Source organism: Hypoxylon fragiforme (assembly GCF_022984875.1).
Source record: "Hypoxylon fragiforme strain CBS 206.31 chromosome Unknown GGS25scaffold_8, whole genome shotgun sequence".
NCBI lineage: Eukaryota > Fungi > Ascomycota > Sordariomycetes > Xylariales > Hypoxylaceae > Hypoxylon > Hypoxylon fragiforme.
In genome coordinates, this window is record NW_026054763.1 from 1,484,812 (window position 1) to 1,509,258 (window position 24,447).

The 24,447-nt window shown below is 48.8% G+C and overlaps 10 protein-coding genes across 10 annotated transcripts; 6 read left to right on the forward strand and 4 right to left on the reverse strand.

The window, feature by feature from the left end:
* Window positions 1-38: 38 nt before the first annotated feature.
* Window positions 39-522, reverse strand: GGS25DRAFT_524589 (uncharacterized protein; the record flags this gene model as incomplete). Its single annotated transcript, XM_049264633.1, has 3 exons — window positions 39-74; window positions 160-449; window positions 513-522. The coding sequence occupies 3 exons, from the start codon at window positions 520-522 to the stop codon at window positions 39-41; spliced, it is 336 nt and encodes a 111-aa protein (XP_049113868.1).
* A 353-nt stretch (window positions 523-875) lies between these two features.
* On the forward strand, window positions 876-2,687 carry GGS25DRAFT_503470 (uncharacterized protein). Its single transcript, XM_049262071.1, has 3 exons — window positions 876-1,336; window positions 1,469-1,640; window positions 1,869-2,687. The coding sequence occupies exons 1-3, from the start codon at window positions 1,313-1,315 to the stop codon at window positions 2,330-2,332; spliced, it is 660 nt and encodes a 219-aa protein (XP_049113869.1). The 5' UTR covers window positions 876-1,312; the 3' UTR covers window positions 2,333-2,687.
* Window positions 2,688-3,535: 848 nt separating this feature from the next.
* GGS25DRAFT_533925 (uncharacterized protein) lies at window positions 3,536-6,346 on the reverse strand (the record flags this gene model as incomplete). Its single annotated transcript, XM_049265726.1, has 7 exons — window positions 5,637-6,346; window positions 5,448-5,578; window positions 4,515-5,396; window positions 4,413-4,456; window positions 4,126-4,356; window positions 3,849-4,061; window positions 3,536-3,766 (listed from the first exon to the last, which is right to left on the reverse strand). The coding sequence occupies exons 1-7, from the start codon at window positions 6,047-6,049 to the stop codon at window positions 3,536-3,538; spliced, it is 2,145 nt and encodes a 714-aa protein (XP_049113870.1). The 5' UTR covers window positions 6,050-6,346.
* A 3,142-nt stretch (window positions 6,347-9,488) lies between these two features.
* On the forward strand, window positions 9,489-12,030 carry GGS25DRAFT_503479 (acetyl-CoA synthetase-like protein). The gene is made up of 6 exons (XM_049262072.1): window positions 9,489-9,809; window positions 9,911-10,146; window positions 10,205-10,570; window positions 10,675-10,932; window positions 11,013-11,510; window positions 11,586-12,030. The coding sequence occupies exons 1-6, from the start codon at window positions 9,767-9,769 to the stop codon at window positions 11,916-11,918; spliced, it is 1,734 nt and encodes a 577-aa protein (XP_049113871.1). The 5' UTR covers window positions 9,489-9,766; the 3' UTR covers window positions 11,919-12,030.
* GGS25DRAFT_503480 (uncharacterized protein) lies at window positions 12,031-12,678 on the reverse strand. The gene is made up of 4 exons (XM_049262073.1): window positions 12,497-12,678; window positions 12,386-12,426; window positions 12,256-12,324; window positions 12,031-12,197 (listed from the first exon to the last, which is right to left on the reverse strand). Exons 1-4 carry the CDS (start codon window positions 12,630-12,632, stop codon window positions 12,099-12,101), a joined length of 345 nt encoding a protein of 114 aa, XP_049113872.1. The 5' UTR covers window positions 12,633-12,678; the 3' UTR covers window positions 12,031-12,098.
* A 908-nt stretch (window positions 12,679-13,586) lies between these two features.
* On the forward strand, window positions 13,587-14,063 carry GGS25DRAFT_524594 (glucocorticoid receptor-like (DNA-binding domain); the record flags this gene model as incomplete). The annotated part of the gene is made up of 3 exons (XM_049264634.1): window positions 13,587-13,693; window positions 13,765-13,936; window positions 14,001-14,063. The coding sequence occupies 3 exons, from the start codon at window positions 13,587-13,589 to the stop codon at window positions 14,061-14,063; spliced, it is 342 nt and encodes a 113-aa protein (XP_049113873.1).
* Window positions 14,064-14,712: 649 nt separating this feature from the next.
* Window positions 14,713-16,315, forward strand: GGS25DRAFT_533927 (Arb2 domain-containing protein; the record flags this gene model as incomplete). Its single annotated transcript, XM_049265727.1, has 4 exons — window positions 14,713-14,780; window positions 14,859-14,974; window positions 15,052-15,731; window positions 15,836-16,315. 4 exons carry the CDS (start codon window positions 14,713-14,715, stop codon window positions 16,313-16,315), a joined length of 1,344 nt encoding a protein of 447 aa, XP_049113874.1.
* An 81-nt stretch (window positions 16,316-16,396) lies between these two features.
* GGS25DRAFT_503485 (uncharacterized protein) lies at window positions 16,397-18,786 on the reverse strand. The gene has a single exon (XM_049262074.1). The coding sequence runs from the start codon at window positions 18,608-18,610 to the stop codon at window positions 16,835-16,837; it is 1,776 nt and encodes a 591-aa protein (XP_049113875.1). The 5' UTR covers window positions 18,611-18,786; the 3' UTR covers window positions 16,397-16,834.
* Window positions 18,787-19,749: 963 nt separating this feature from the next.
* GGS25DRAFT_524597 (putative serine/threonine protein kinase) lies at window positions 19,750-21,275 on the forward strand (the record flags this gene model as incomplete). The annotated part of the gene is made up of 5 exons (XM_049264635.1): window positions 19,750-20,039; window positions 20,105-20,430; window positions 20,494-20,792; window positions 20,853-21,015; window positions 21,079-21,275. 5 exons carry the CDS (start codon window positions 19,750-19,752, stop codon window positions 21,273-21,275), a joined length of 1,275 nt encoding a protein of 424 aa, XP_049113876.1.
* Window positions 21,276-21,704: 429 nt separating this feature from the next.
* On the forward strand, window positions 21,705-22,817 carry GGS25DRAFT_503487 (uncharacterized protein). The gene has a single exon (XM_049262075.1). It carries the CDS (start codon window positions 21,806-21,808, stop codon window positions 22,301-22,303), a length of 498 nt encoding a protein of 165 aa, XP_049113877.1. The 5' UTR covers window positions 21,705-21,805; the 3' UTR covers window positions 22,304-22,817.
* Window positions 22,818-24,447: the final 1,630 nt, after the last annotated feature.

The window sequence follows — 24,447 nt, forward strand, 5'->3', positions numbered from 1 at the left end:
TATGCTATAAATCACCAAATCGATCCGCCAGTTCACGTTTAGTTTTCTCTCCACCGATGTCCGCACGCCATGCACTAAAAGAGAATCAATACATTAGCATCTTTTCTGCACATACACTGCCACCTGCTTTGTCGCAGCAACCACTTCGATCAGACTTACCTTGTAGAAAGTGGTCATGGGCTCATCAGCACTGCGGATCTGGATCTGGTAGAAGGCGGCCTCGTTCCCGTCGCATGACGAGTTGTTGCACTGCACCTTTTGCTTGTCGGCGTTCTCCCAGGCCTGGGCACCACCGAAGACATCCTCGCGCTCTTTCCTCTTGAAGTGTCGTCGCGAGTACATGGGCTGTTCGATGGCATACTGGTAGGGGCAGGTTCGGCACTCGAGGCGGTTGCGCCCGGTGTCGGGAGACGGGGAGATGGTGAGGATATTGGAACACTGCGGACAGACTGGGAGATAGATGGTTAGCTTTTTTTTCATTAGTAATGCTGCGGAAGATGAAATGAACGTACAGAGCAGCATGGTGACGAGGAAGACTGAATAGATATTGATTTTCCAGTAATGTTCAAGTATTCTGATTTGCTTTCGCGATAAGAACTTGGATAATAAGTTTTATAAGTTTTGATGTTTGGTTTTGGTATGACCGAACGAACTGCTAAGTAAATTTTGGCGGGGACTTTTTTTGGTCCAAGATCAACATTGATGAATGGTTAGCACATGCAGGGGTAGGTAACTAACTACTAGCCTAGTACTAGGTAGTCCCGCCGGAGACCGCTAAAATAATGCCTCCGTTAACTAGTTAGTTACTGTACATGATGTATGTATTGTGCAATACATGCTGTATGTACCTAGACCCCCGCAGGTGCAAGGCCCAAGTGCCAAGTGGGTGGGCGCAGGTTCCATCTAATTGTTGGATGGTGGGGTTAGACTTTGGTTCAGCAACTTTATTTGGCACGTCACAGCCTCCAAGCTGAGAATCCAGTAACTAACCATCCGCCTATCATTAGGCGCCCTTCTTTCTACCTATTAACTATCAATCACTATATTGTACATACACATTGTACACAATCAATACTAGTCAAAAGGTTGACTTTAGATCATCCTTAGTCTTAACTTATTTCTGACCAACTGGCTAACTCTCAACGTCTACCTAGCTGTCACAGCCCATCTGTTACAAATTAAAAGAAGTACGGTGAAGAGCTGAGCTGAGTCAAGCCAAATCGCAACCCAAACCGCAACCCAAACCGCAAACCGTCTACAGACTTGGGATCGATATATACCACGAGGAAACTATTGTTGAGTTCGGAACAAGATGGCGGACGGTCATGAACATGAGGTTAGAAGCCATTGATACCTACTACACCCGAGAGAGAGAGTTATCTACCTACCTGCCTGCTACCCAAGCAGGTCGGTAGGGAGGTAAACATGTGGAACAATAGGGGCTCACGCAAGACATATGTCAAACTAGGGCGCTTCCGTGAAAGAGCAGCTGATCGAGGCTTGCCGACGGAACAACGTCGACCTACTTAACGAAATCATCTCTAACTGCAAGGATGACGACGAGATATCGAACCTCCTCAACAACACCACCACCGTCATGGGAAACCACTTATACCATGAGGCCGCGCTACAGGGCAATTGTGTGTTTCTTCTTTCCTTCTTTTTGCCCTCTCCATGTTCCCCGTCTACCTCCCTACCTCCCTATATGCTCCTTTTCAGCCCCCTATCGCAAGACTTTGATAAGACCCCTACTTGTCCTATCTCCCAGCCATCTGCCATCCCCTTTCCCTACCCTACCTACCCTAACAACCCCTCCCAACCATAAACTCCTCGTCTTCTAACCAGAACCCCCTTTTTCAAAAACACAGACGAAGTAATCGACACCCTCCTCGACCAGCCCAACTTCGAATGCGATCCCACGAACCGTGCCGAAGGGGACACCCCTTTACACAGCGCCATCCGCTGGATCAACAGCGAGCCCCCCGCGCAGCGCGAGTTCGGCAACGCCCTCGTGCAGATGATGCTCGAGGCCGGCTCCTCCACCCGAACCCGCAACAAGGCCCGCCTCACCCCCCTCCAGCTTGTCGACCCCGCCAACCCCGGCCTGCGCGACCTCATCCAGAAGCACGAGTACGCCGAGCTCAACGCCGGTGACTTTGTGGACGATAGTAACAGTAAGAATAACGAGGCCGGGAACGCGAAGGGTAACAGCGCTGCGGCCAATGCTTTCTTCGATTCACATGATGGTGACGACGATGATGCGGAGTTCTCGGGAAGTGACGAGGAGGAGCGCGCGGAGTGGGAGAGGAGACGCAAGAATAAGGGGCGGTGAAAGAGAGACACAGTGCGTGTGAGTTGACACTGACATTTGAAGCTGAAAGGGAGAAACGAAGTGAAAGGGGTTGGGAATAGACGGCCACAGCGTGGAGAGTACGAGCAGATATAGATTTGTTTTGGATTAAGAAGAGAGAGGGGGACAAACAGACAGACAGACAGAGACATCCATCCATTGGGCTTAGCCCCGGTTCGGCTACGCTTTTTTTACCCCAAGGAGCTACATATTATCTACCTACCTAACCTAGGTACTTATCCAGATACTTACCCAGGCACGGTATGGTTATGGTGTGGTACCTAGACATGGTGCGGTACGGGTGTCTTCTAACCTACACGAACGGCGCTTGATTATCTATCTACCCAGGTACCTAGGTTAGGTATCTAGCATATGGCACCAAACAACGAACGCATTTGCATCCTCTTTGATGTAGACATGTTCATTTCGCATGGCAATGCTCATTCTACGTGAAAATACCATGCATACTCAGTTACGCGTATACTTTCATACATGCAAGGGACAAGACATTTCACGCTTTGAGATCCAAAAAACAAAAAAAGGGAATAGAGGCAGTTAGTTCACTAGGTAGGTTAGAAGCAAGTCCAAGCACAAATTCATGTGTAAAAGGGGCGGCTATATCTTCGATTGACTGACTGATCGACTCATTGCGTTGAGTCTGCAAAGCAAAAGCAAATGTAAAAAAAAAAAATATAGCTGTTCCGCCGCCTAGCTAGGTACCTAGTGTACTTACATGACATGGATGCTAGGTATGTATCGCAAAAGCTATATGTATAACTAGGTGTACCTCAAGTATCTTCCCCCCCCCCCTTTTCTTGGTAGGTAACCTTGGAAAATGAAAAATAGTCAACGAAATGGGTATCGTATCGTTAACTCCCTCCCCCCTCCCCCGCCGTTCCAGCGCGTAAATGCAAGCAAGCAAGCAAGTGTGCTTCAGTGGAATGCTAGTTCCTCCTGGAAAAAAACAAAAAAAGAAAAAAAGAAAATGCCCTGGGAACCTAGGGTGTTCCTCCTCCCACTTATATACCTCGTCTCCTCGTGAAATCGTCGCAGTTCAGTTACCTATCATAAGTGTCGTGTCGTCATGCGCAGCTTGGCAAAGCAAAACTGAATCGGTACACCGGAAGCATAGCAGTGTGAATCATTCGTCTTGGCTTTCTTCGATCCGCCTAGCCGCCTAGGCAACTAAGCCTCCTCCTCGCCCTTCGCCAACGTCTCAGTCGGACTAGCGACGGGATCGCCAGTGGGGGCTTGAAACTGGTCCGACTCGCCGTCATAACGGACGGAGCTCCATTGGTCGGGCAGTTTGCCGTTCACCAGGGCCAGCTGACGCTGCTCCTCGTTGGGCATCCGTTCGGGCAGAATGTGGCGGCAGGTTAGGGCGAATCGGTGCTTGCCGGTTGGCTCGACGGCGTGCTGTTTTCGGTTCGACGGCATTAGCACCATTTACGTTATTAGAGAGGGTAGAACATAAGTTGAGCGAAACACTGAGACGTACCAAGTAACGGCTCTGGATATGCTGGCCGTGCATGACCACCATGTCGCCGTGCTTCAACTTCAGTGTGAGCATTGCGGCTCGCAGCTTCTTTGTCTTGTCGTGAGTTTCGCCTATGTTCAGCCCTTTCTTGGGGCTGAACGTCATCGTGGAGGGGGATCCGAGTGATAGAGTCGCGACGTTGGGTCCCAACTCCTTTTCGCCGTCATCGTGGGCCTGGGGGTTGGAGTTAGCTTCAAAGAAATCCTGGAGAGAGAGAGAGAAATAGAGAGAGACATACGCTTATCTTCGACTTTTCAAAGTACGCGAGGACTAGTTCCTCGTTGTATGGGACAAACTCTTCTGCTATCTCATTTGCAGTAATCTCCTTATCCTGGATAAGGCTGTTCGTAATGGAAACTGCTGTCTTTCCGGCCCAAGTTAGTCGAAGGAGGGATTCGATGATAGGTAAGGGCGCGTCGCTGAAGCCGTTTGTGGTTTTGACAACCACACCGAACTTGTAAGGCGCACCCTGTGCGGTCGTTAGTGTTCCGATCAAGCGTCAACTGCGATGAAGGGGGGACTTACAAAGTTGACGGCAAAATGGGACGTCAACTCTTCGATTCTGCATCCTGAATTAATCATTAGTCTCTAGTGGCCACTTGATATGATGATCTGGGTAATACTTACCAGAGTTCTTCGCAGGGTTCCTCTGGAACTTGATGTCGCTGCTTTGGACATGTGCATACAAGTCATTGAATCCTCCTGGTCGTTGCAGCGCTTGTTCGCCGGGACGAATTCGTGTGACTGAGCCGACAAAGCCACCCTTGTCCGTTTCATCTGGCAAGAAGTAGGTCTTGATATCGACATCGCCAATGGTCGTGTCGAATGCCTTAATACTTTTGTGCAGCTTGCAGTTCCGGGATTTGCTCTCGTGTATGCGATTCTCCTTTAGCACGTCTGCGAAGGCAATCATCTTAATTGGCACCTTGTATGTGAAGTCGCAGTCGGGGTTCTCACAGAACCACCCTTCCCACTTGATCCGCCGGCTGCAGCAGCGGCACTTCGGACAGACGATCCCCTGCTTAAAACGCTCCTCGCTGCCAGAATCATTGCTCTTCTTTGAAGGCAAAGAGGGAGTCAGGGGGTGTCCGCGCATTAGGTTCGGGCAAGCAGTTCGTTCTTTCAAGAACTCGTCGCTATGCTCCAATTGCTTGGTGTCAATACCGTCCTTGAAGTAGAAGAATTTTTCACACTCCTTGTTCAAGCATGTCCAATCCTCCTTGAACAACTGCTTGCTGGACGTGCGACAAAATCGGCAACTGGCAGACGGTGTGATAAATTCACCGATGCTGAATTCGCCTACGTCATGCGCGCTGGCGCCTTTGGGTGCCCACCAGGATCTCGAGCCCAGGTTGACCTTTTCCAGGCGCATCTTAAACTGCTTTATGGCGATCTTCTCGCCATCCTTGAGTCCTTGTCCGACTTCTGACCACATATCAGTAATCCAGAAGTAGTCAAGGACATTATAATATGATGGTGGTTTAACCGGAAACAGTGTGTTTCCGGCACCTAATACTTTGTTAGACCGTAGGTACTTTCAGAGTCTTACACTTTACTTACCAGCCACAACTACAAGGGGTGACTTTTCGAGATACGCATTTCGCAGTGCGACGTAATTCAACCCGTTAGAATCCTGGTCCTTCGAGCGAACCATCTTCTTTGTAACGGGGTCTAATGTCTTCCCCCCGCCTCTGTTCAACTTTTCGTCAGTGTGATCACCATAACCATTTTCTATACCGAAGAGCTTACATAGTAGTGATGATTACTTCGCTAGAGAAGTAATCTCGAATCTCCACCGATTCATCGATCAGGAGCCCCAGCGCCGTTTTACTTCGGCTGTAGACGCTCCCCTGGTGGGACTTGTAGTAGGATACTGCATCATTCAATGCAGCTCGCTTGGGGGACCATGCCGGAGGTTTGCCATGTGCCTCCGGTTTTCCACAATGAATGTCAACGAAATCCGCTGGGATTTCATCTTGGGTCGGTTCTAGGTCGATAGGATCACTATCGGTGGTCTCAATAGTGGTTGCTGGTATGTCTGCTTGGCTACGGGTAGCCCTTCGCGATGAGGGCTGGTGACGCTTGGGACTATTGACTGGACGAAAATAATCGTCTACACGAAGCTTTCGCTTCGTGCCAGGATTCATTTTAATGCCAGACATTGTTATCGGCAATACTGTAATGCCCGTACTAGGATGATAGAAACGGGATGTGATGAGCGTTTCTACTGACAGAAACTTAAATGACTGAGAAATATATGAAGAGGAGGGGTGTTGTTTGAATATATTTATGAAGAAATGAATATGAAGAAGAGGGATTCGAGGTTTAATGACTAGGAAAACTGTTAGTAGTCCTCTCAATAGACTATATGTTATGTTATGTCATTACTAGGGATGGAGGAGGGGTGGCAAGGAGGGAGACGATGAATATGAAGAGAGATGAATAGCGCAGCGAAGGAGGAGGAGTGATAGTTATCATGAAGGGAGATAAAGTCATAGGGGAGGGGATATGAGTAGGTTATCAATAAATCGGCCGCAATAAATGAGTAAATAACTGAAGTGATCCTTACTGAGAAAGTGGCGGGATTAGGTAGGCCGGTATATGATATAACTTTAATATGATAAGTAATGATACCAGGCGGCGTTGATATAATGGCCTCAGTGAGGACTTGAGTAGATTTCGGCGCAGGAAGTAAATGTGTAGTCTGAATCGGATCGACAAGGTTAGTGTGCAATATTGCGAAGGCACACAGGGAATGGTTATTTGAGTGTGAATAATGAATGGCTGAAGAAGCTTGGTTCTTGAATAAATTGTTAGAGTGTTGGGTAGATGGATATGTACTTCGGTATGTCACGGGAAGGAAAGGAGGAAGTAGAGGGTTAGATGTTGTGCGGCTGAAGAAAAGGGACAGTCAGGCTAGTCAGAGATTTCATACGGCAAGTGGGAGAGGTGATTATTGAATCAATTATGGCATTCGGAAGCTGCGATAGAATGTTTATAGGAAGGGGGTAAACACTAGACCGACTAGACCTCTATTTTGGATGGTACGCGGTTGAAAAGAGCTGATGGTTGAGACACAAAATGGAAAGAACGAACGTTGAGATGACTAAAACGAATAAATAAGGGGACTTACCAGACCAGAGCATAGGCAATGTGCCTATGCCAGTGCAGGTATCTTCAATAATGCTCCTATGTTGATACTATATTGGCGATTCGTATCTGAGTGGTCATATAGAAGAACTGGCACGATTGATTGCTATTTCTAACACTCGTATGTTGTAATGAATGTTGATATAATGTTGGATAATTGAAGATGAGAAATTGTACGTGAGTACAACGGCGCAGGTAGGAAGACGGGTTGTCGAGATGTAATTTATGTGACGGGTTGGGGAAAAAAAAGAAAAAAAACAGAAGAGCCGAAGTAACTCGCTTGGAAGAGGGTCTCGATTTACATATTAATATAAATGGGGCGAGGTGATTCCATCCAGGAAGAGAAGGCACGATTAAAAGTAGAAAACTACTACCTAATGAATAGCGACTCGTACGGAAGCTTGAAGGTGCCATGGCTGAAGACGAGCACTCTAGTGTGGGTATGTACATGTCCAGTGGATAATTCTATCAGAGGAAGGAACGCCGTAGGGCTCTATAGCTTTACAGAAGGTCATTACTGAGCTCGAACACTACCTATAAGCAGCTGGAGCACTTGCTGTGTACTTACCTTCAACGTTGTAGGCAGGTACTAGGTAAGTGAGTGTCCACACAGGTGGCTAGTAAACTGGAAGGGGCGAACTTTGCTGGCAATTACTGCTATGAGAAAGCGCCATTTGATTCGATATATGTATATGTACATAGCTATATACATACATACGCGGAACTTGTTAGGTTTCGTGCTTCCTATGTCCAGCATCTCATGGTATGTATAAAGAAGTGGGCCTTGTTCCTACAATGTGATACGATTCACAATAAAATATTGATAGTTAAGGCATACTCTTGACTAAACGCCGTCGAGTAGCTAACAAGTATTGTAGACATAGTCTGAGGGTGCACACCTTCATTGACTTCAACTTGAGAGCAGACGTAAATAGATAGTGGCAGTCATGAAAATAATTCTAGGTCAGGATGGATTGAAGGGGAAGACAAGCTTCATAGAACGTAAACGTACGGTTATATAATAATTCATGGTGAATGTTTGCCTTGTAAGGTAAACACATTGTCTGCATGTATCATACCAATATTGTCCAACTTCTAGGTAGTATACAGCCAGTATTCAGCAACTAACATTTCAAACCTGAGGGTTAAAATAACAAATCAAACCCAGTAGCCAAAGTTAAGCAATTGAGATTTAAACAAAAAAGTAGCATTGTTGATACCTCTGCATCTATAAGAAACCTGCAGCATTTGCTGCTACAAACCCCCATGATACATATGATTGCTCTAGATTTACATGAAAGGTAGATCTGGGTTAGAGTCATATACGCGCTGCTCTTGTAGAGAAAGAGGCATGCTAATCATCATGGCTAGGAAACCAAAGTATTTGCGCATTTTGTAGAGAGACGGTAGGTATTACATCAAATCCATGATAGTGGCATCGATATCATTACAACCCCCTTTTTCAGGTAAAGTGGGTAGATAGTGCATCTTCAATATTTACGAAGTATTACATTTGTTCCAGATCCTCATACAATAGCAAAGTTCCCCAGCTACGCCTAAAGTCAAGCTTTCCATATCATATATTGAGGCTCAAGTGAGGACCTGCAATGCAATGCAGCATGTACATAAGGTGGGTGACGTTGAAGAAAATGGCTGTGCTCCAACAATCTGTGGATCGCAACCATGTGGCTGTGGTGGCTTTACATCAGAGACATCGGAAAATTCCTATTGGTCCAAGGGTTGTGGGCTGCCCGTACCCCTGGAAAGACAAGGGGTCTAGGTTAGCGATTCCGCTAAAGCAATTGATGTAATGTGGGGTCCATCAAGCCGAGGTTATGTATGTATGCTGAGGGTAGGTACAGTACTAGGTATGTAGTTACCACCTTACATTCTTGCATGTCAATGACATCCCCATTGTGGAACTGAACTGAACTGAACTGATGAACCCTCAACATTCACACAACATTAGAAAGAGAGGTTTCATTCGCTGAGTAAGCATCTCGGGAAGTGTCCAACTTACACAAAATCAAAGATACCGTTGACATTAACGTTCACTTGTGCAACTACGAAATTAATGAAATACATAATGGCTACCAAGAAAACCCGAAGAAACGGTTGAAAAGCTGATTGGCGATCTGCAACAATAGAGCAGGCAGGCTAAGCTGAAAGGAGTTCCAGGTTTGATTTGATTAATCCATCCAAGCAATAAGTTAACTACATGGCTACTTGTTTGCTTTGTCAAGTTCGGCACGCGAGAAGCTATTGTACATTCAATACTTTAACTAGTTATATCCGGCTAGTTACCTGCCAACCTGCTCCCTTGGCCTAGCTCGGGGGGAAGATCCGTGGGAAAGATTGTGGGGAAGGCAGATTAGTGAGATGCGGAAATGCGGAGTTTAGTTCATTGGATGGACGTAAGGACAACCACCATGGCTCAACTGTTTGCGCGTGCGTGCGTTGTAAATACATAGTAAGTAAGTACATTACCTACCTAACATACATAAATGTAACACTGACCTATCTACCATTGACCCTTCATATCTACATATCCCTTTCTCCTGCCAGCCGCCCTTTGTGAACCGATTCCCCTTTGTTACTAGAATACCGTAAAGCCGCGCCCTTTCCCTCAATCTCGTGCCTGTCTATCTATTCTCGAGTAGGGGTTTTACTCGAAACTTACCTAGACACCTACTCCATCCTTATTCCATCCCAAAACAGGAATTGCAAAGATGGTGTTTACCCCACCGCCCTGGGTGCCCGAGTTGCCTTTCGGTAAGTTCTACCTAAAGACCCTCCCACCCCCAAAAAGATAAAAAAAATAGAGAGAGAGAGCAGCAGCCGCTTACCAATAAACCCTTTACCTACACATACAGACCCGCCAGACTCAATCCCGCTCCACGAATTCTGGAGCGACGAGCGGTATGGCCGGCAATCGCTCGCCAAGTCGCGGAACCCGTACACGTGCGGGATCACGGGGAAGACGTACAGCGCCGCCGAGATGACGGCGCGGTACCAGCTGCTGGCGCGGTCGCTCGCGAAGCGCATGGGCTGGCGCGCCAACGAGGAGACGCCTTGGGACAAGGTCGTTGGTGTCTTTTCCCTGAACTCGGTAATCTACCTACCTACCTAGCGATGAGCAAATCAGGCCGGTTTTATTAATGTGCTAGATCGACTACATGATGTCGACCTTCGCCGTCCACCGCCTCTCCGGCATCGCGACGCCCGCCAACGCCATGTACTCGGCCGCCGAGCTCGAGCACCAGCTCCGGAGCTCCGGCGCCAAGGCCCTCATCACCTGCGTCCCGCTGCTGGAGACGGCGCTGAAGGCGTCGCGCGCGTGCGGCATCCCCGACGACAGGGTGTTCCTGATGCGGCTGCCGGGCCAGTTCGACCCCGTCCCGTTCAAGAGCCTCGACGAGCTGATCGAGGAGGGCAGGGCGCTGCCGGAGCTGCCGCCGCTGGCGTGGGCGAAGGGGCAGGGCGCGCGGCAGGTTGCGTATCTGTGCTATTCGAGTGGCACGTCGGGGTTGCCTGTCAGTCCCCTCCCCCTTTTCTTTTTTTTTCTCTCTCTTTTCCTTTCTTTGCTGGCGTTTGACGGAGAAGGATTGATTGAGTAGGTGCTAACGTTACTTTTTAGAAAGCCGTCATGATTGCGCACAGAAACGTGATCGCGAACATAATGCAGGTCCGGTGGCACGAGGAGCCCGGACGAAGGGCGAAAGGCGTCGAGACGCAGATCCAACTCGGCCTCCTACCGTTCAGCCATATCTACGGGCTGGTGGTTGTCGCGCAAGTAGGCACGTACCGGGGCGACGGCGTGATTGTGCTGCCCAAGTTCGAGTTGAAGACGCTGCTGGAGACGATCCAGAGGTTCAAGATTAACTTTATGCACATTGTTGGTCTCACTCAACGCGTACTGCCTTGCTTAGAAGACGGGGATGACGAGTGGTTATATTAATTAATTGATTGTGCTAGGTCCCTCCCATTGTCATACAGATGCTGCGCAACCCCGACCTGTGCGCCAAGTACGACCTGCGAAGCCTGCGGATGGTGTACACGGGCGCCGCACCGCTCGGCGCCGAGACGCACGAGGACATGCTGAAGGCGTTCCCCTTCCTGCAGGTGGCGCAGGGCTACGGGATGACGGAGACGAGCACGGTGGTCCTCAGCACGAGCGAGACCGACATCATGATCGGCACCTCGGGGTCCCTGGCGCCGGCATGTCGCGCGAAGCTGATCGGCGAGGACGGGCACGAGATCATCGAGTACGACAAGCGCGGCGAGCTCTGGGTCCAGTCGCCCTCCGTCACGCTGGGCTACTTGAATAACGAGAGAGCGACGTCCGAGGCGTTCGTGTGGGATCATGATGGCCGCTGGATACGGACGGGCGATGTGGCGGTTGTAAGGAAGGCGCCGTCGGGGTACGAGCATTTTGCCGTGGTCGATCGGTTGAAGGAGTTGATCAAGGTCAAGGTGAGAGCATGCGTCTGTCTACTGCAAGTCATGTCAGCATGGCGAAACGTTTCAATTGCTGATCAAATTGCGCAGGGCCACCAAGTCGCGCCAGCAGAACTGGAAGCGCATCTGCTCAGCCACCCTGCCGTTAACGATTGCACAGTCATCCCCGTACCCGACGAAAGCTCTGGAGAGGTGCCGAAGGCATTCGTGGTTAAGGCTGCGTCAGCGGCGGCGCGGCCAGATGCAGAAGTCACGCGGGAGATTCACATGTGGGTGGAAGAGCACAAAGCCAGGTACAAGTGGCTGAAGGGCGGGATCGAGTTTGTGGATGCGATACCCAAGAGTCCTAGTGGCAAGATTCTTAGAAGGCTGTTGAAAGATAAAGAGAGGGAGAAGAGGAGAGCTAGTGGGGCAAAATTGTGAGTATTTGGCTGGGATTGGATTAACCTAGGATTTATGTTATTAGGGATTTCACATTGGATATTTGGATACGTCTTGATTTAGACACACATATTCATATACGAAGATAGAAAGATTGTGTCAGGATTTTTTTTCATCGTGTTTGGTATAGGTCACTATGTCTCAGGATGTGAATCAGATTATCTAGTTCTTGCCCTTCCGCTCGAGGTATTCCTCCTCCTCTTGTTGTATGTCAGCATCGACCCTGGCGCCCCTTGACGGCTTGTTGCCGTGTAGCTTTGCCTGGAATGGATGTAAGTACGTGCATTCATATCTAAGTCAACGATGGATGGCAATTTACCGGTAGTGTAGGGTCTTGTTTGGAGGCTTTGGTCTCTGGGTCATCTTCGTCCTTTAGATGCTCTTTGCGCTACGAATTGTTAGACTCAAACATAGGTACACAATTGTGATTGGGAGTGACTGAGGCATACCTCTTCGTTTGCTAGACGGTTGGCAATGGATCGTTCATCCTCTAGAAGATAAGGTTAGATCACACGACTGAATGGGGGGTTTGGGGGTATGGTTGTGGGCATGGGACTTACTGGAGTCATTGGGTAGGTGGGAGTTCTCAGTGCCTTCTTCGAACCTGGTAGGGCCTGGGATATCAGACTGCTTCGGGTTCCTCTGATCACCGGCTTCATAGACTGAGGCTTGTCCGACGTTGGAGTTTCCAGACATGGTGGATGTGTATTTGTGTAGAATATATATATATATATATATATGTGGTAGATTGATCAGAGGATATGCTTTCAAGACTTGAGCTTACTGAGTTGTAAATAGATGATATTGATTGCAATTGTGTGAGCAAGACAATGGCAATCCAGCTGTTAAATACCATCAATTACACTTGACAATTCAACTACGTCATGGCTGCCGAACTTTCATTATCGATACTAAATGTCAATTAACTTTAGGCACTAAAAGTACTTCTAGGTGCTACGAATGTCTGCCACTTTACATCATAAGCTGAATTTGGCGTGTTGAAAAATTGGTGGACAAGTCGACGTCATTGATGACCCGTATGGATTTGCTAGGTGCATCGCGACTGACGTGCTGGACTTCAAATATGCTACTTAGGTACGAAAGACCCCTGGAAAACTGGAGGCTTGACCCGCTATGTTCATCCAGGTACGTAAATCGCAGCTGCCAAAATTCAATGTTACAACCTCAAGTTAGTTACATAGTGTATGTATTTACACGGTTGAAGCTGATTTTCGATTTGATTATCGATAATCATCCATAGATGGAAGCTTCAATAATTAAGGCCATATTTAGTAGGGAATTGAGATGATTCTTGGCTATGAAGTGAGGGCTATGGATGCTTTTATGACAAGCAAACAATAACTAAAGGGCTTTTCTATCGTACTTCAATTGATAGTAAGTACTGAGAAGTGAGGCCCGCGCAGCTTCAATTGCAAGTGAAGCTTCGGAAAAATATCGGTTGATGGATTACTACTAACTATCTAGGTAATAGTTATGTGGGTCTTAGCACAGTTTGATAAGTCAGCAAATAACTTCATGCCAAACCGCACGTTGACATTCAAGGTGGGCAGGTGGGCTTGAGCGACAACTTGAAAAATCTGGAGCCAATTCATAGTAGAAAAGTTCGGATTCCGTCAACTAACCGCAAAGATGTCGATGTTCCGGGCCAAGAAGCTCGATATTGGCTGCTTCGTCAATATTAAGACAATTCGAGATCACTCCAAGAGGAAGGCATATGCTCAATTCGAGCCTGAGAGGTGCGCAAAACAGCTATGCTCGTCTGTTCTGATGTACCTAATATTCTAATACCTGCTTCGCGATAATCTAGACAAGCCTTGCGATACATTATCAGAAATACCACCCTTTCTCCTCATGCGCGAGCTGAGGCCCAGCTGCAGTTGACACAGATGCACTGCTACACGCGACCGACGCAAATCCGAGGACGATGTATAATGGGTGGCAAGGGCAGAGGTGTACTGCGCGACTTCAAGCTCTCAAGAGTAAGGAAGGACCCCTGAACGTAGGAAATGACTTGTGCACATGCTGACATTATTTTTCCTCTAGTACAATTTCAGAATGCAGGCAATATATGGTAACCTACCAGGTGTGAAGAAGGCTAGCTGGTAGTTCGCGACAAAACCATTGGCGATACATGTGGTGTAGGATATGCGATTAGACTTCCGCTGGCTATGATTGATGCTTGCGGTGTGTACCTACAGCACATATAGTAAACCAACCCTACTTAGAAAAAAAGGACAAATTCAGACAAACAACTTATCGCTACCTATGCTAGGACTGTTTATCACATCAATGTGCATGCTCAACCGACGCCGAATAACCACTACAACTATACAACTATAGCCTTACCACTGGGCATCTAAACTTGCTAGGCAGCTACACAGTTGCTGATATCAATTAGATTAATAGTAGATGGCCGAGGTATATCGATACATAATTACAGAGTACTTAGATATGCAATTTGAACAACCCTGGCGTGAGCATATTTGTTACTCATGTGCCTTCCGATTTAATAATGAAACTTGGAAGTTACTGCCTGGGGCATGCATTTTGTACCTGTATCTTACCTAGGGTAGGTATATTGCAAACAATTAGCTCGATATCATTTGCCTTTCCTTCCTTCCCCTTTCCAATCCTTTTCCATCCCCTCTCCATTTATCATTTCCTCTCCAAAAGACAATCGAATATAACAACGCCGTGTTCCTCTTCCCATCGATCTTACTAGGTATCCCTTCATTCACACATCTTCTACGACACAATGTTTAGACGAAAGTGGTCTGGTCTACCAAAAGACCCTCAATTCCCTGTCGACCTAAAGGAACTTGGGTAAGTACCTACAGAGTACTTTGATGAGTGCTCCTCCTGTCTCGTTATAAATTAGAACAGTTTCATTAACCAACCTAGCTACTTCATCAATGAGAACGATGAAGTCTGCTCCATCGAAAATCCAGAATACTACTTCAAGTATTTCATAAACCGGAACCCACGATGGAACGACCGCCAGCGGTACGCGATGAATCGTGAGCGAACCCCCTAGTTTCCTCACCTAACTGTCCACTCGATAGCGCTAGAACTATGACTGACATTAACCATGTAGAGGCCCTCCAGAATGAGGTTTGGGCTCGTCTCGAAAATCTCGGGATGAAGAAGGTCTTGCTGCCCCTGGGTACGACTGACCCAAAAAAGCCGCATGTTCCCATCTTTGTCAGCGATGGAATCGGCACCAGAACACGTGTTGTGGTCATCTTTGGCGAGTCAATGCAAGACTTGGGTGTCCTAGCCCACCGCGTTCTCGGTGGTCCTGGTGGAGTCAATAAGGGCTCCATGGTATCTATCGTCTCCGCGCTGCTGAAGCAGCAATGCTCCTCTACCGACTCGAACCCACCAGGCATTATTCTCGCCAACATGGGCGAACTGCTCTGGTGGGCCGCCGGTAACCGCACTCTCGGTCACTCCGCTTTCCATAATACACCTATGAAAAGCGCTGTCCAGGCAGGCAATGCGATCACTGAAGATACCAAAGTACCGCACAACGAGAGCATGAAGACCCATGTTCATTACATCTTTGACAAAGTAATTCCACACTTCTTGAATATGCGCCCTGGGATCGATGTAATTGGGATCGGAGATGGCGCGGATACCGTTGAGGAGTACCTTGACCTGCCGCCGGTCTGGGAACGTTTCAAGGACCGAATCAACTGCCTTTCTCTCGTCGGTGGGTTACATCCGGCCTCTGAGCTGCGAAGTGAGGAGTTCGCCAACGTGTTCTTGCGAAACGTATGCATTTTCCGCTCATTTCCTCTTAATTCTTTCTCATTCGTATTCTCTGTCTAAAACACACAGCCCCTTTAATACCCTCATTGACACTAAAATTCTCACAGAAAGCTCGAGCTTACGCAACTTCCCTCGAGCCTGTAGGTATGGTCCTCTCTGGCCCCGAGGGCAACCCCAACACTACCACCTTCACGGAACTGGGATGCCCGGTCTTCAGCAGCGGCGAGCAGAATTACACGGAGCAGACGTTGATCGCTGGCTCCAAAGTAATACTCGATTGGCTCCAGGAGGTGGCTCTGACCCCTGAAGGCGAGGACTATGTGAACCCAGAGTTCCAGATCATACACGCTGATCCGGCTACTAACGCAGATGAGCCTGATTGGAGTCAGTGGCAGACTCAAGAGGTCAAGGAGGGCGAAGATGCAAAGGAAGACGATAACAAGCCGCGTTTCGTTCTTGTGGAGCGTCCAAAAAATGGCCAGGACAGGGAGCACAGCGACGAGGGTGGAGAGATCAATGCATGTACGGATAAGGACAAGGGTAAGGGTAAGGCCGTGGAAACAGTCGAAAATCTAGCACCTAGGTAATTAAGACTGGCTTATTTATCACCGTTTAAATGAAAGATACCTCTCACCATTCAGTGTCACATGCATAGGACCACGTGAATATACGCTTGAAAGGTATATATACCCTAGGTAAGTAGGTAACTAATATCCTACATCATGCCGTGCCATGAACACCATTCCCAGACTATGTATCATACTATGTAATTCCCCCCCTGCCCAAAGCATTCGTATGAACAGTAGCGATCGACGTGTGGTTAGGCAAGTCCCCAACTCGAATAAACAGTGGTGGAAGAAAGAAAAAGAAGGGGGGGGGGGGGGGGAATAACTATATCCATGAAGAGGTAGACAGACACACACATGCCTGTTATTGCGTCGTGCCATGCCATGCACCATACGTAGGTACCGCCTACCTACCTAATAGTTAAACACATCGACCCTTCCACCCTAGTCTTTTTCTCTTCCGTTCTCCCTAGGTACCTCATTTCATAAATAAATCCATCCCAGGTACCTACCTACCTTAAGTAGTTCCAAAACACATCCTCAGGCCCAGAAAATGGACCCAAGGCCCGGCTTAGGCGCCTCCTCGTGCTCCAGCACCTCCATCGCCCTCTTCGTGCGCTCGCGGACCACGTTCTCCTCTGCCGTCCAGCGCCCGCCTTTTTCGTTCTGCTGCTGCTGCTGCTGCCCTAGGTCGGATTTCGCATCGCCCCAGAGGTTGGTTAGCCAGCCACCGGTGTTATGCGGGTCTTTGGCCGCGGCCTTTTCGCGCTCCTCGCGCGCGAGGCGCGATACCATGGTGCGCCAGTTGCCGAGGCCGCTGGTGAGGCATTCCTTGCAGGCGATTTTTGCGGCGGCGAGGGCGGGGGTGGCTTCGGGGGTGGTGAAGGCGGAGTAGGGGGAGGAGGATGGGGAGGAGGGGTTGGTGGTGTGGCTAAGTTTGTGGAGCTGCTCCTCGGCGAGGTCGACGGCTTCGCGCGTCCAGGCAAGGCCGTCTTCGGGCGTGTGGCGCGATGCGCTGGAGGAGGTGGAGGCGGCATAGATGATCTCGCCGATGTAGAGGTTCAGTGCCGCTTCTTCGCATAGCTCCTTGGCGTCGCGGATGGGTGGGGAGAAGCCGTCGTCGGGTGGTGGTGGGTAGGCTGGTGGAGCGAGCACGCGCTTGGCGGTGTTATAGATGTTTCTCCAAGTCCATGGAGAGGGCGATGGCGCTTCTTCATCAAAAGCGTCGTATGTGACCCGTTGCAGGGGTTGTGGACTCGGGAGGGACCGTCGCGCGCGGAGTATGGAGAGTAGGATGGGTAGGGCTGTGGCAATATCCCCGTTGCGTGCCTTGTGTGTGGCTACGGCAGTGAGGGTAACTAGTAGGTTGATGGAGGGTAGGCGCGTGGTATCCCGCAGGACATATGAATTTGGGTCGTACGGAGGCGGAGAGGTTTCGGTGGCCAAGGTTAGTGCCTGCTCGTACATGGCCCCAGCAGCATCAGCTGCGCCCTTAAAGTCGAACCACGCAGCATACTCCAGCGCAGCGTCCATCTTCTGTTTCGGAGTGAAGCCATTCGTTGCTAAGATCTTGTCGTAGTAGTTTTCTGGCTCAGGGAAGGCGCGCACGCAATTCTCCTCGCGAGGCGCGCTCTCTGAACCATGGAAAATTGGCTTCGGGTGGGGATTTGATGGACCTATGACTTGGTTGGCTGGGAATACCAAATGTCGCGTTGTGTCCGTGACCTTATCATCGAGGTTCTCGGCTGCCTTTGCGCATTGCATCAATGCTTCGTAGTAGCCTCTCCTCCACGGTTCGCTCTTTGCGGTTATGTCGAACGCGGGGGTTCCGCTCTCAGACAGATCTTGTAGTCCGGCACCTTCGATTTCCGGATCTTCTAGCCTCTCTACGACGTTCTTGGCATATTCACTGGTACGAACCCAATCGGGCTCTGGCCGGTCTGTTCGATTGGGTACCCATTTCCCTTTTCTGAACCGTACCCGGGTCAGGAAACCCCATTCATGGGGAGTGGGGTATTTCTTCTCGAGCCATTCCTGCTCTATACTTAAGTAGGCTGCAAGGGAGAAGGCGACGATTGCCCATGAATAGGCTGTGTATTTGAGACCGAGGACAATTTCATAGACCAGCCACTTCTTCCTCTCGGTGGTCAAGTATCGGAATTGATGATTCTTGGAGAGAGGGACGGATAGAAAAGGGACCTGTGGTCGTACACGAACAGCGTAATTGGTATGTCTGGTGAATTGACGGGCGGTGACGGAAGAACTCGAGGGGCGAAGGACGAGGAGACGACGGGCTAGGACGCGCAACTGTTGCATCTTGATTTGTTAATTGTAGTTGATGTAGAATAATTCGGGAGATAAGAGACTGCCTGGTCAGGTATCAGAGACCTGTGGCCTTAATGATCTGATATCTTCACCATGAAAGCTGCATAGGTGACCATGTCGCATGATTTGCTATGTAGGTATGTAGGTATGTAGGTATGTAGGTATGTTGGTTGGTAGGTATTCATGGATGTATTTTCGAGGTTCAAATATCATAGGTCAATACCTAGTGCGGTAGTACCTAGTAGCTAACTTTATTCTTATGACCAATGACGTTGGCTTTAATTTGAGGCTCTTAAAAAGAAAAAAGGCCTGTGCTTTTTCTAGATCCATTCCATAACTACCCCGCCATGGTTTAGTGATCGCGTGTTACCGGGTGTTACAGTGTTACCAGGTAGTTATATACCCAGTGTCACTGTCACTATTATGCTACGTAGAATAGCGGGAGGTGAATGTACTGATACACCAAAATTATTATGTATCGGTACATGATTTTTTATTGACTTTGATGTTTTCCGCGCTTTTTTCAATGTTGTAATATTTTAACCACACACCCTACCTTGGTATGTATAGCAACTATTCGAAGCATTGAACTTATTACATTATAGATTATCATTTGCGAATCGACGTAAAGGAAGCACTCCGAGTCCAGGCAAACATTCGGTTGGCAGATTAAGGTGTGTGCGTGGCTCTAGGTGTTGTGCAAGATCATTATCACGATAGTGACAGCAACAGGTAATACCAACTACGTAAATACTGCCAGAAGGAAGGGTCGTTGGTTTCTGCGTTGGAATCTAAATATGAGCACGTGTACACTGATGGCTAACTAAGAGTCTACGCACATATGGGTGTACTTCAACAATGATCATGAAAACAACTCCGTTGCTACACAGATAAGTACAAACCTGTAGGCTGGGATACGAACATAGGTGTAGAATGACTCGTCCTAGATTAGTACATATACGAGGACATCTGTGAAGAACTATAGAACATAATCTTTTCTAATTCAGAGTAAAGCGCAAATTCTGAAACTACCCATCCCCCCTATTTGAAGTAGCTGAGAAATACGACTAATTAGTAAAAGCCAGCCCGTTCTATATCACTAGTAATACCACCTTCTGTGCTCATCAACAATGGAAACAAATGGATTGCCAAATGGATTGTCAAATGGATTGTCAGATGGGTGGTCAGAATATCCGTCAAGTGATGAGGAAGACGGTCACTTGACCCCGCTAGAAGATCTCGTGCCTGAGTTTGAGGTGATTGACGAGGATATTGTCTTAGAGGAGGAGACGATATCGTCGTTCGACCCTGAAAGATGGTATCCTATCCGGCTCGGCGATTTCATCACTACCAGGTACCAAGTTATGGTGAAGCTTGGCTATGGCTCCGCGTCGACGGCTTGGTTATGTCGGGACAATGAGTAAGCACACCTACTTTTCTCAACTGTCTAAACTTGGGGATCGAGGGGTGCTGACGCAGGTGAAGGCAAGATACCTATGCGACTGTGAAGATCTATGAAACTGGATCACAGCAGGCTGCAACCGAAAACAATATTCATCGCTACCTTAGATCTATAAATGACGGTGACGACTTTGGGCTAGATCGCCTACGATTTTGTCGGCGAAGCTTCCGGATCAATGGGCCAGTTGGATCGCATGTCTGTATGGTCTATGCCCCGCTGTGTATGACTCTTGAGGATGTTCGCAACCGGCGTGGTGGTAAATTCTCACTGCGTCTACTGAAGTCCGTGATATATACTTTCATGCCGGGGGTTTGGTACCTCCACTCGATGGGCAGCATGGTTCACACTGGTACTGATACTTACCTACCTACCCCCTTACCAACTTGGGTTGTTTGAGCTAAGACGGGCATAGATCTCCACCCAGGAAATATCATGATGGCGTCGGAAAACGTTCGGATTTGGGACGGCTTCGTGCAAGAAGAGCTGATGTATCCTACACCAAGGAAGATTACAGCTGATAGGGTTATATACAAATCGAGAACCCCTATGATTGGGTCGGATGCGTTCCCGGTTATTTGCGACTTTGGTAAGGTACGAGTGGGGGAAGGCCCCTTTCTTGGCGAAGCGATGCAAGATGCATACCGAGCGCCGGAGATTGTCCTAGGTATCCCTTGGAACGAGAAGGTGGACATTTGGAGTCTTGGGATTATGGTAAGGCCAATATGAGAAACCTGTACCGTGTACCTCGTAATGTTAACGGACTGTCAATAGATGTGGTATCTGTTCGAGGGCAAACATCTCTTCCGCAACGGAGAACCCAACAGGGAGGTTACCAGAGGAGCGCAGTTGGCGAGGATGGTATCTCTCCTAGGAAATCCACCCAGAGACTTCTTAGAGAGAAGCAGATGTTCATATGAATTCTTTGACGAAGATGGTACAAGAACCCCTCCATGAAACGATGGAAATCTGTGATAGAGGCTAACTGACGGGTTTGTAGGAAATCTGCACCCTCACCTCCAGAATATTGAGAATACCTCGTTAGACGAAGAAGAGGAGAACCTTGAAGGGGAGGAGAAAGAACAGTTTCTATCTGTTATCAGAAAGATGCTCCAGTGGAGGCCGGAGGATCGACCTTGTGCCTTGAATTTACTACTGGACCCTTGGTTCAACCTGGAGACTGGGGCAGACTCCTAACCTAAAGCTTCATGCCTTACTAGGAATCTCCAAATTGCTTCCAGTAGCATGCTTTGAATTTAAGCACTTCTATAGTATGATACGGTCGCAGATGGTTGTAAAGGAGAGAGATTGAGAAAAGGGGGGCTTTCATGAAGGTATTCTGATGAATATTGTATATTACTCGAAGAATCTGTGCATTCCTAGCAGGAGTATCTAATAATATACCTAGGCTAGTTACCTACGACGTGTACCTAGGATGATGGAATGGAATAACATGGATGATCGCTATCCAAGGGATCTACATATCAAATTCCCTCTACCTATCATTCGCGTATATACGAAGTATGCATGCTGACTCACATCTGCGCCGGGGTCACATCATGTTGCTGTGCGGCGGTGTAGGCAATTAATATACGACCGTCTTCACCTCACATTCACATCCTTCATCAACAAATCCCGAGACTAGAATTATAAGATATCATCTGGCTAAGAATCCCAACCGTCGATATTCACTACCTAAGTACCCTGAATTAATAACCAATAGAATCATGTCCGATACCCCAGATCTCTCCCTGCCTGTTAAGTCACCAGAATACGACAACAACACCGCTTTGACACCAGCACCTATCTATACTCTCGTCGACCTAACCGACACGGAGCTCGCAGACCTCCAGCGTGTATGCGAAGCTGAGTGCATAGACACGGGCAATGAACCTGGAGCCAACGTGCGCATTGCCCCGCAGCCACGCTTCATCGGCCAGCCCCTGCGCGCCGTCTTCGACCACCACCTCGAACTGGTGAAGGAGAAGAAGTTTGAGCCTAGGTGGTTCATCGCCGTCGCCGACAAGGAGTGGCGAAGCAAGGGCGTCATACTAGTAACGCTAGACGACGACGAGCTCGAGCGCAACGTCGACTCGTTCCGCATTAGGGCTGCGAATACCGGCTTGACGGTGGCGAATCTGCAGGTTGCGAATTCTGACTGGGCGGAGGAGAAAGAGAACTACGAGTTCGATCTAGATGGCGACGACGATGATGATGAAGATTAGCAAATCAAAAAGTCCCTCCTAGGCTACTACATTCCCCATCCACATCCACACGAGCCTAAACGAAGACGAAGCCGTGGCGAACCTGGAGCCGGGGTTCGAGTTCAAGCCGCCAGAACGATGCGCCTGCCGCATCCAAGCCAAACTCACCCCTCCGCCCTCCTCTCCTACCCCGCACATGCACACGACGCACACTCAAAACACGGTCGAGCAGGCTGCTGCCCTGCATTTCACGCGCCGCGCAGCGACCCGACATCTGCCCCCAACGCACATCCCTCGTTGCCGACACGGCCGACCCCGACGAGTACGGCTTGCTGATATCAGGTCGAGGTGCCGCCCCCGCCACATCCGCATCCCCTAGGTACACGTGCCCACTCAGGCCTGAAAACCCCGCTTCCTGCCCATCACATCCCTCCCTGGCTGGCCCTCCACCACCGCCGCCCCGTCTTCCTCGTCTTTTCCTGCAAAAAAAAAAAAAAAAAAAAAGAAAGAAAAAAGCATGCACACGCGCTCGACCCGGGCTCGGAGCGCCTATGGCACGTGGCGCGGCCCGAGGGCGGGCTGGAGCAAATCGCCTGGAGCTACGGAGGGGGGGAGGGGTGCGGCGGTTCCCTGTGGGCGTGTGGCGTGTGCAGGTTTATTGAGGGGTTGGATAGGAGGTTTTTTCTGTGTGTGGGGATGGGATGGAGAGGGAGTGGGATGGGGGTGTCTGGGGCAGGAGTTGCTGGGGTTGGAGGTGAAGGGGGTGAGGAGGGTGAAGGTAAAGGGGGGGGAGGTGCTGGAGACGCTGGAGATGGGGAGGAGGGGGGCGACGGAGGGGATGGGGGAGTGGTTGAGGGAGTTCTTTGCGTGACGATTTACTCTGCTACGGGTACTAGGTAGACTAGCACGCTTGATACCTAGGTATATGTAAGCTGATTTTGATAAGACGCTTGATCTAACTATTGTCGTTAGAGCACAATTCCGGATAGATACCTAACTACTTTATAATAGAAGAGAATATCGAAATTAGTCTTAGTATCATCATCCTAGCTGCAAGTGTTTTTTACCCCTTTATGATCTCGATGTCTTGGCATCCGCTCCCCAAGAAGTCAACTATTCTCTCCCCAAATCCAGGATTACTTCCTAAATGAATGTAATGAAACTTTCAGTATATAATAATAACTTACGCTGTACAGACAGACACGACGCATTCTTGACACGAACTGGAATGGCTACGCAAAGGACGGGATGACAAAATCTTGGTCAAAGGCATCCAGAACCGGCGCCGACCTCATGAAGGCCTAGTTTAGCGCTTGGTGTAAAAGCGGTCATTGTTGATTAACCAGTGGTCTATATACTAGGTGCGAAGGGCAGAGAAACCGCGTTGCATTGTTTGCTTGCGGTCAGTCCCTCCCCCTTTTTCTTTACCCCTTTCTTTTTTGGTTTTGGAGCTGTCTCAAAACCAGCCATTTTCTGCCTATACTTCGAGGCGTATCCCATCACTTTCGAGGGCATATACGGTATGGGCCCTGGGAGAATGTGGGCTAATGTATACCCCCAGTATAGCAGAAGGATGATATCTCCGATGGTGTACATACTAGGTACCTGGGTACCTACGTACCTACCTAGGTACTAGGTAGTCACATGCAGCCTCTACATGCCGTGGAGATGACTCAGCACTAATGCCAAAACTGAGTCATGTGATCTACCCTTTGATGGTCACGTGGACTTTTGATGCCCCGTTGTCTTACATTGTCTGTTGCACTTTGTTCTCGCAATTCCTCTTTTCAATTAAATCTAAGATTGGATAGGAACTACGGGGGCCATGCTCCTATCCACACGCATACAAGGCTAAGGTAAGTCAAACAAAACATTCAAACCTGGAGATAGCCAGAGATCCAACCCCGAACCCCGATGCATCATGAAGCTTCGGTTACAGCAACTGGAGTTTCTCTGTCTAGGATCTTGGAAGCGAGGTCTGTTCCACATAGAGACAATACATGGTTGTAACATGTCCTGGTGTGGATACCTGCCTGGTATGTTCTAAGCGATATCGAATATACAACACGGGTGTGCCTGCTGACTAATCTTGAGATAAAGGGGTTAACGAAGACTGGGGGCTTATAGTACATCAGCTCGGCAGCAGACGAGATGCCCTAACCTGC

Coding starts and splice junctions, on each gene's coding strand:
- GGS25DRAFT_503470 (XM_049262071.1), top strand. CDS start 1,313: ATGGCGGACGGTCATGAACATGAG. Junction 1,337..1,468: donor CGGACGGTCATGAACATGAG/GTTAGAAGCCAT, acceptor ATGTCAAACTAG/GGCGCTTCCGTGAAAGAGCA. Junction 1,641..1,868: donor GGCCGCGCTACAGGGCAATT/GTGTGTTTCTTC, acceptor TCAAAAACACAG/ACGAAGTAATCGACACCCTC.
- GGS25DRAFT_503487 (XM_049262075.1), top strand. CDS start 21,806: ATGTCCGATACCCCAGATCTCTCCCTGCCTGTTAAGTCACCAGAATAC.
- GGS25DRAFT_503479 (XM_049262072.1), top strand. CDS start 9,767: ATGGTGTTTACCCCACCGCCCTGGGTGCCCGAGTTGCCTTTCG. Junction 9,810..9,910: donor GGTGCCCGAGTTGCCTTTCG/GTAAGTTCTACC, acceptor CTACACATACAG/ACCCGCCAGACTCAATCCCG. Junction 10,147..10,204: donor GTGTCTTTTCCCTGAACTCG/GTAATCTACCTA, acceptor TTAATGTGCTAG/ATCGACTACATGATGTCGAC.
- GGS25DRAFT_503480 (XM_049262073.1), bottom strand. CDS start 12,632: ATGTCTGGAAACTCCAACGTCGGACAAGCCTCAGTCTATGAAGCCGGT. Junction 12,427..12,496: donor CCACCTACCCAATGACTCCA/GTAAGTCCCATG, acceptor CTTATCTTCTAG/AGGATGAACGATCCATTGCC. Junction 12,198..12,255: donor AACAAGACCCTACACTACCG/GTAAATTGCCAT, acceptor CATCCATTCCAG/GCAAAGCTACACGGCAACAA.
- GGS25DRAFT_503485 (XM_049262074.1), bottom strand. CDS start 18,610: ATGCAACAGTTGCGCGTCCTAGCCCGTCGTCTCCTCGTCCTTCGCCCC.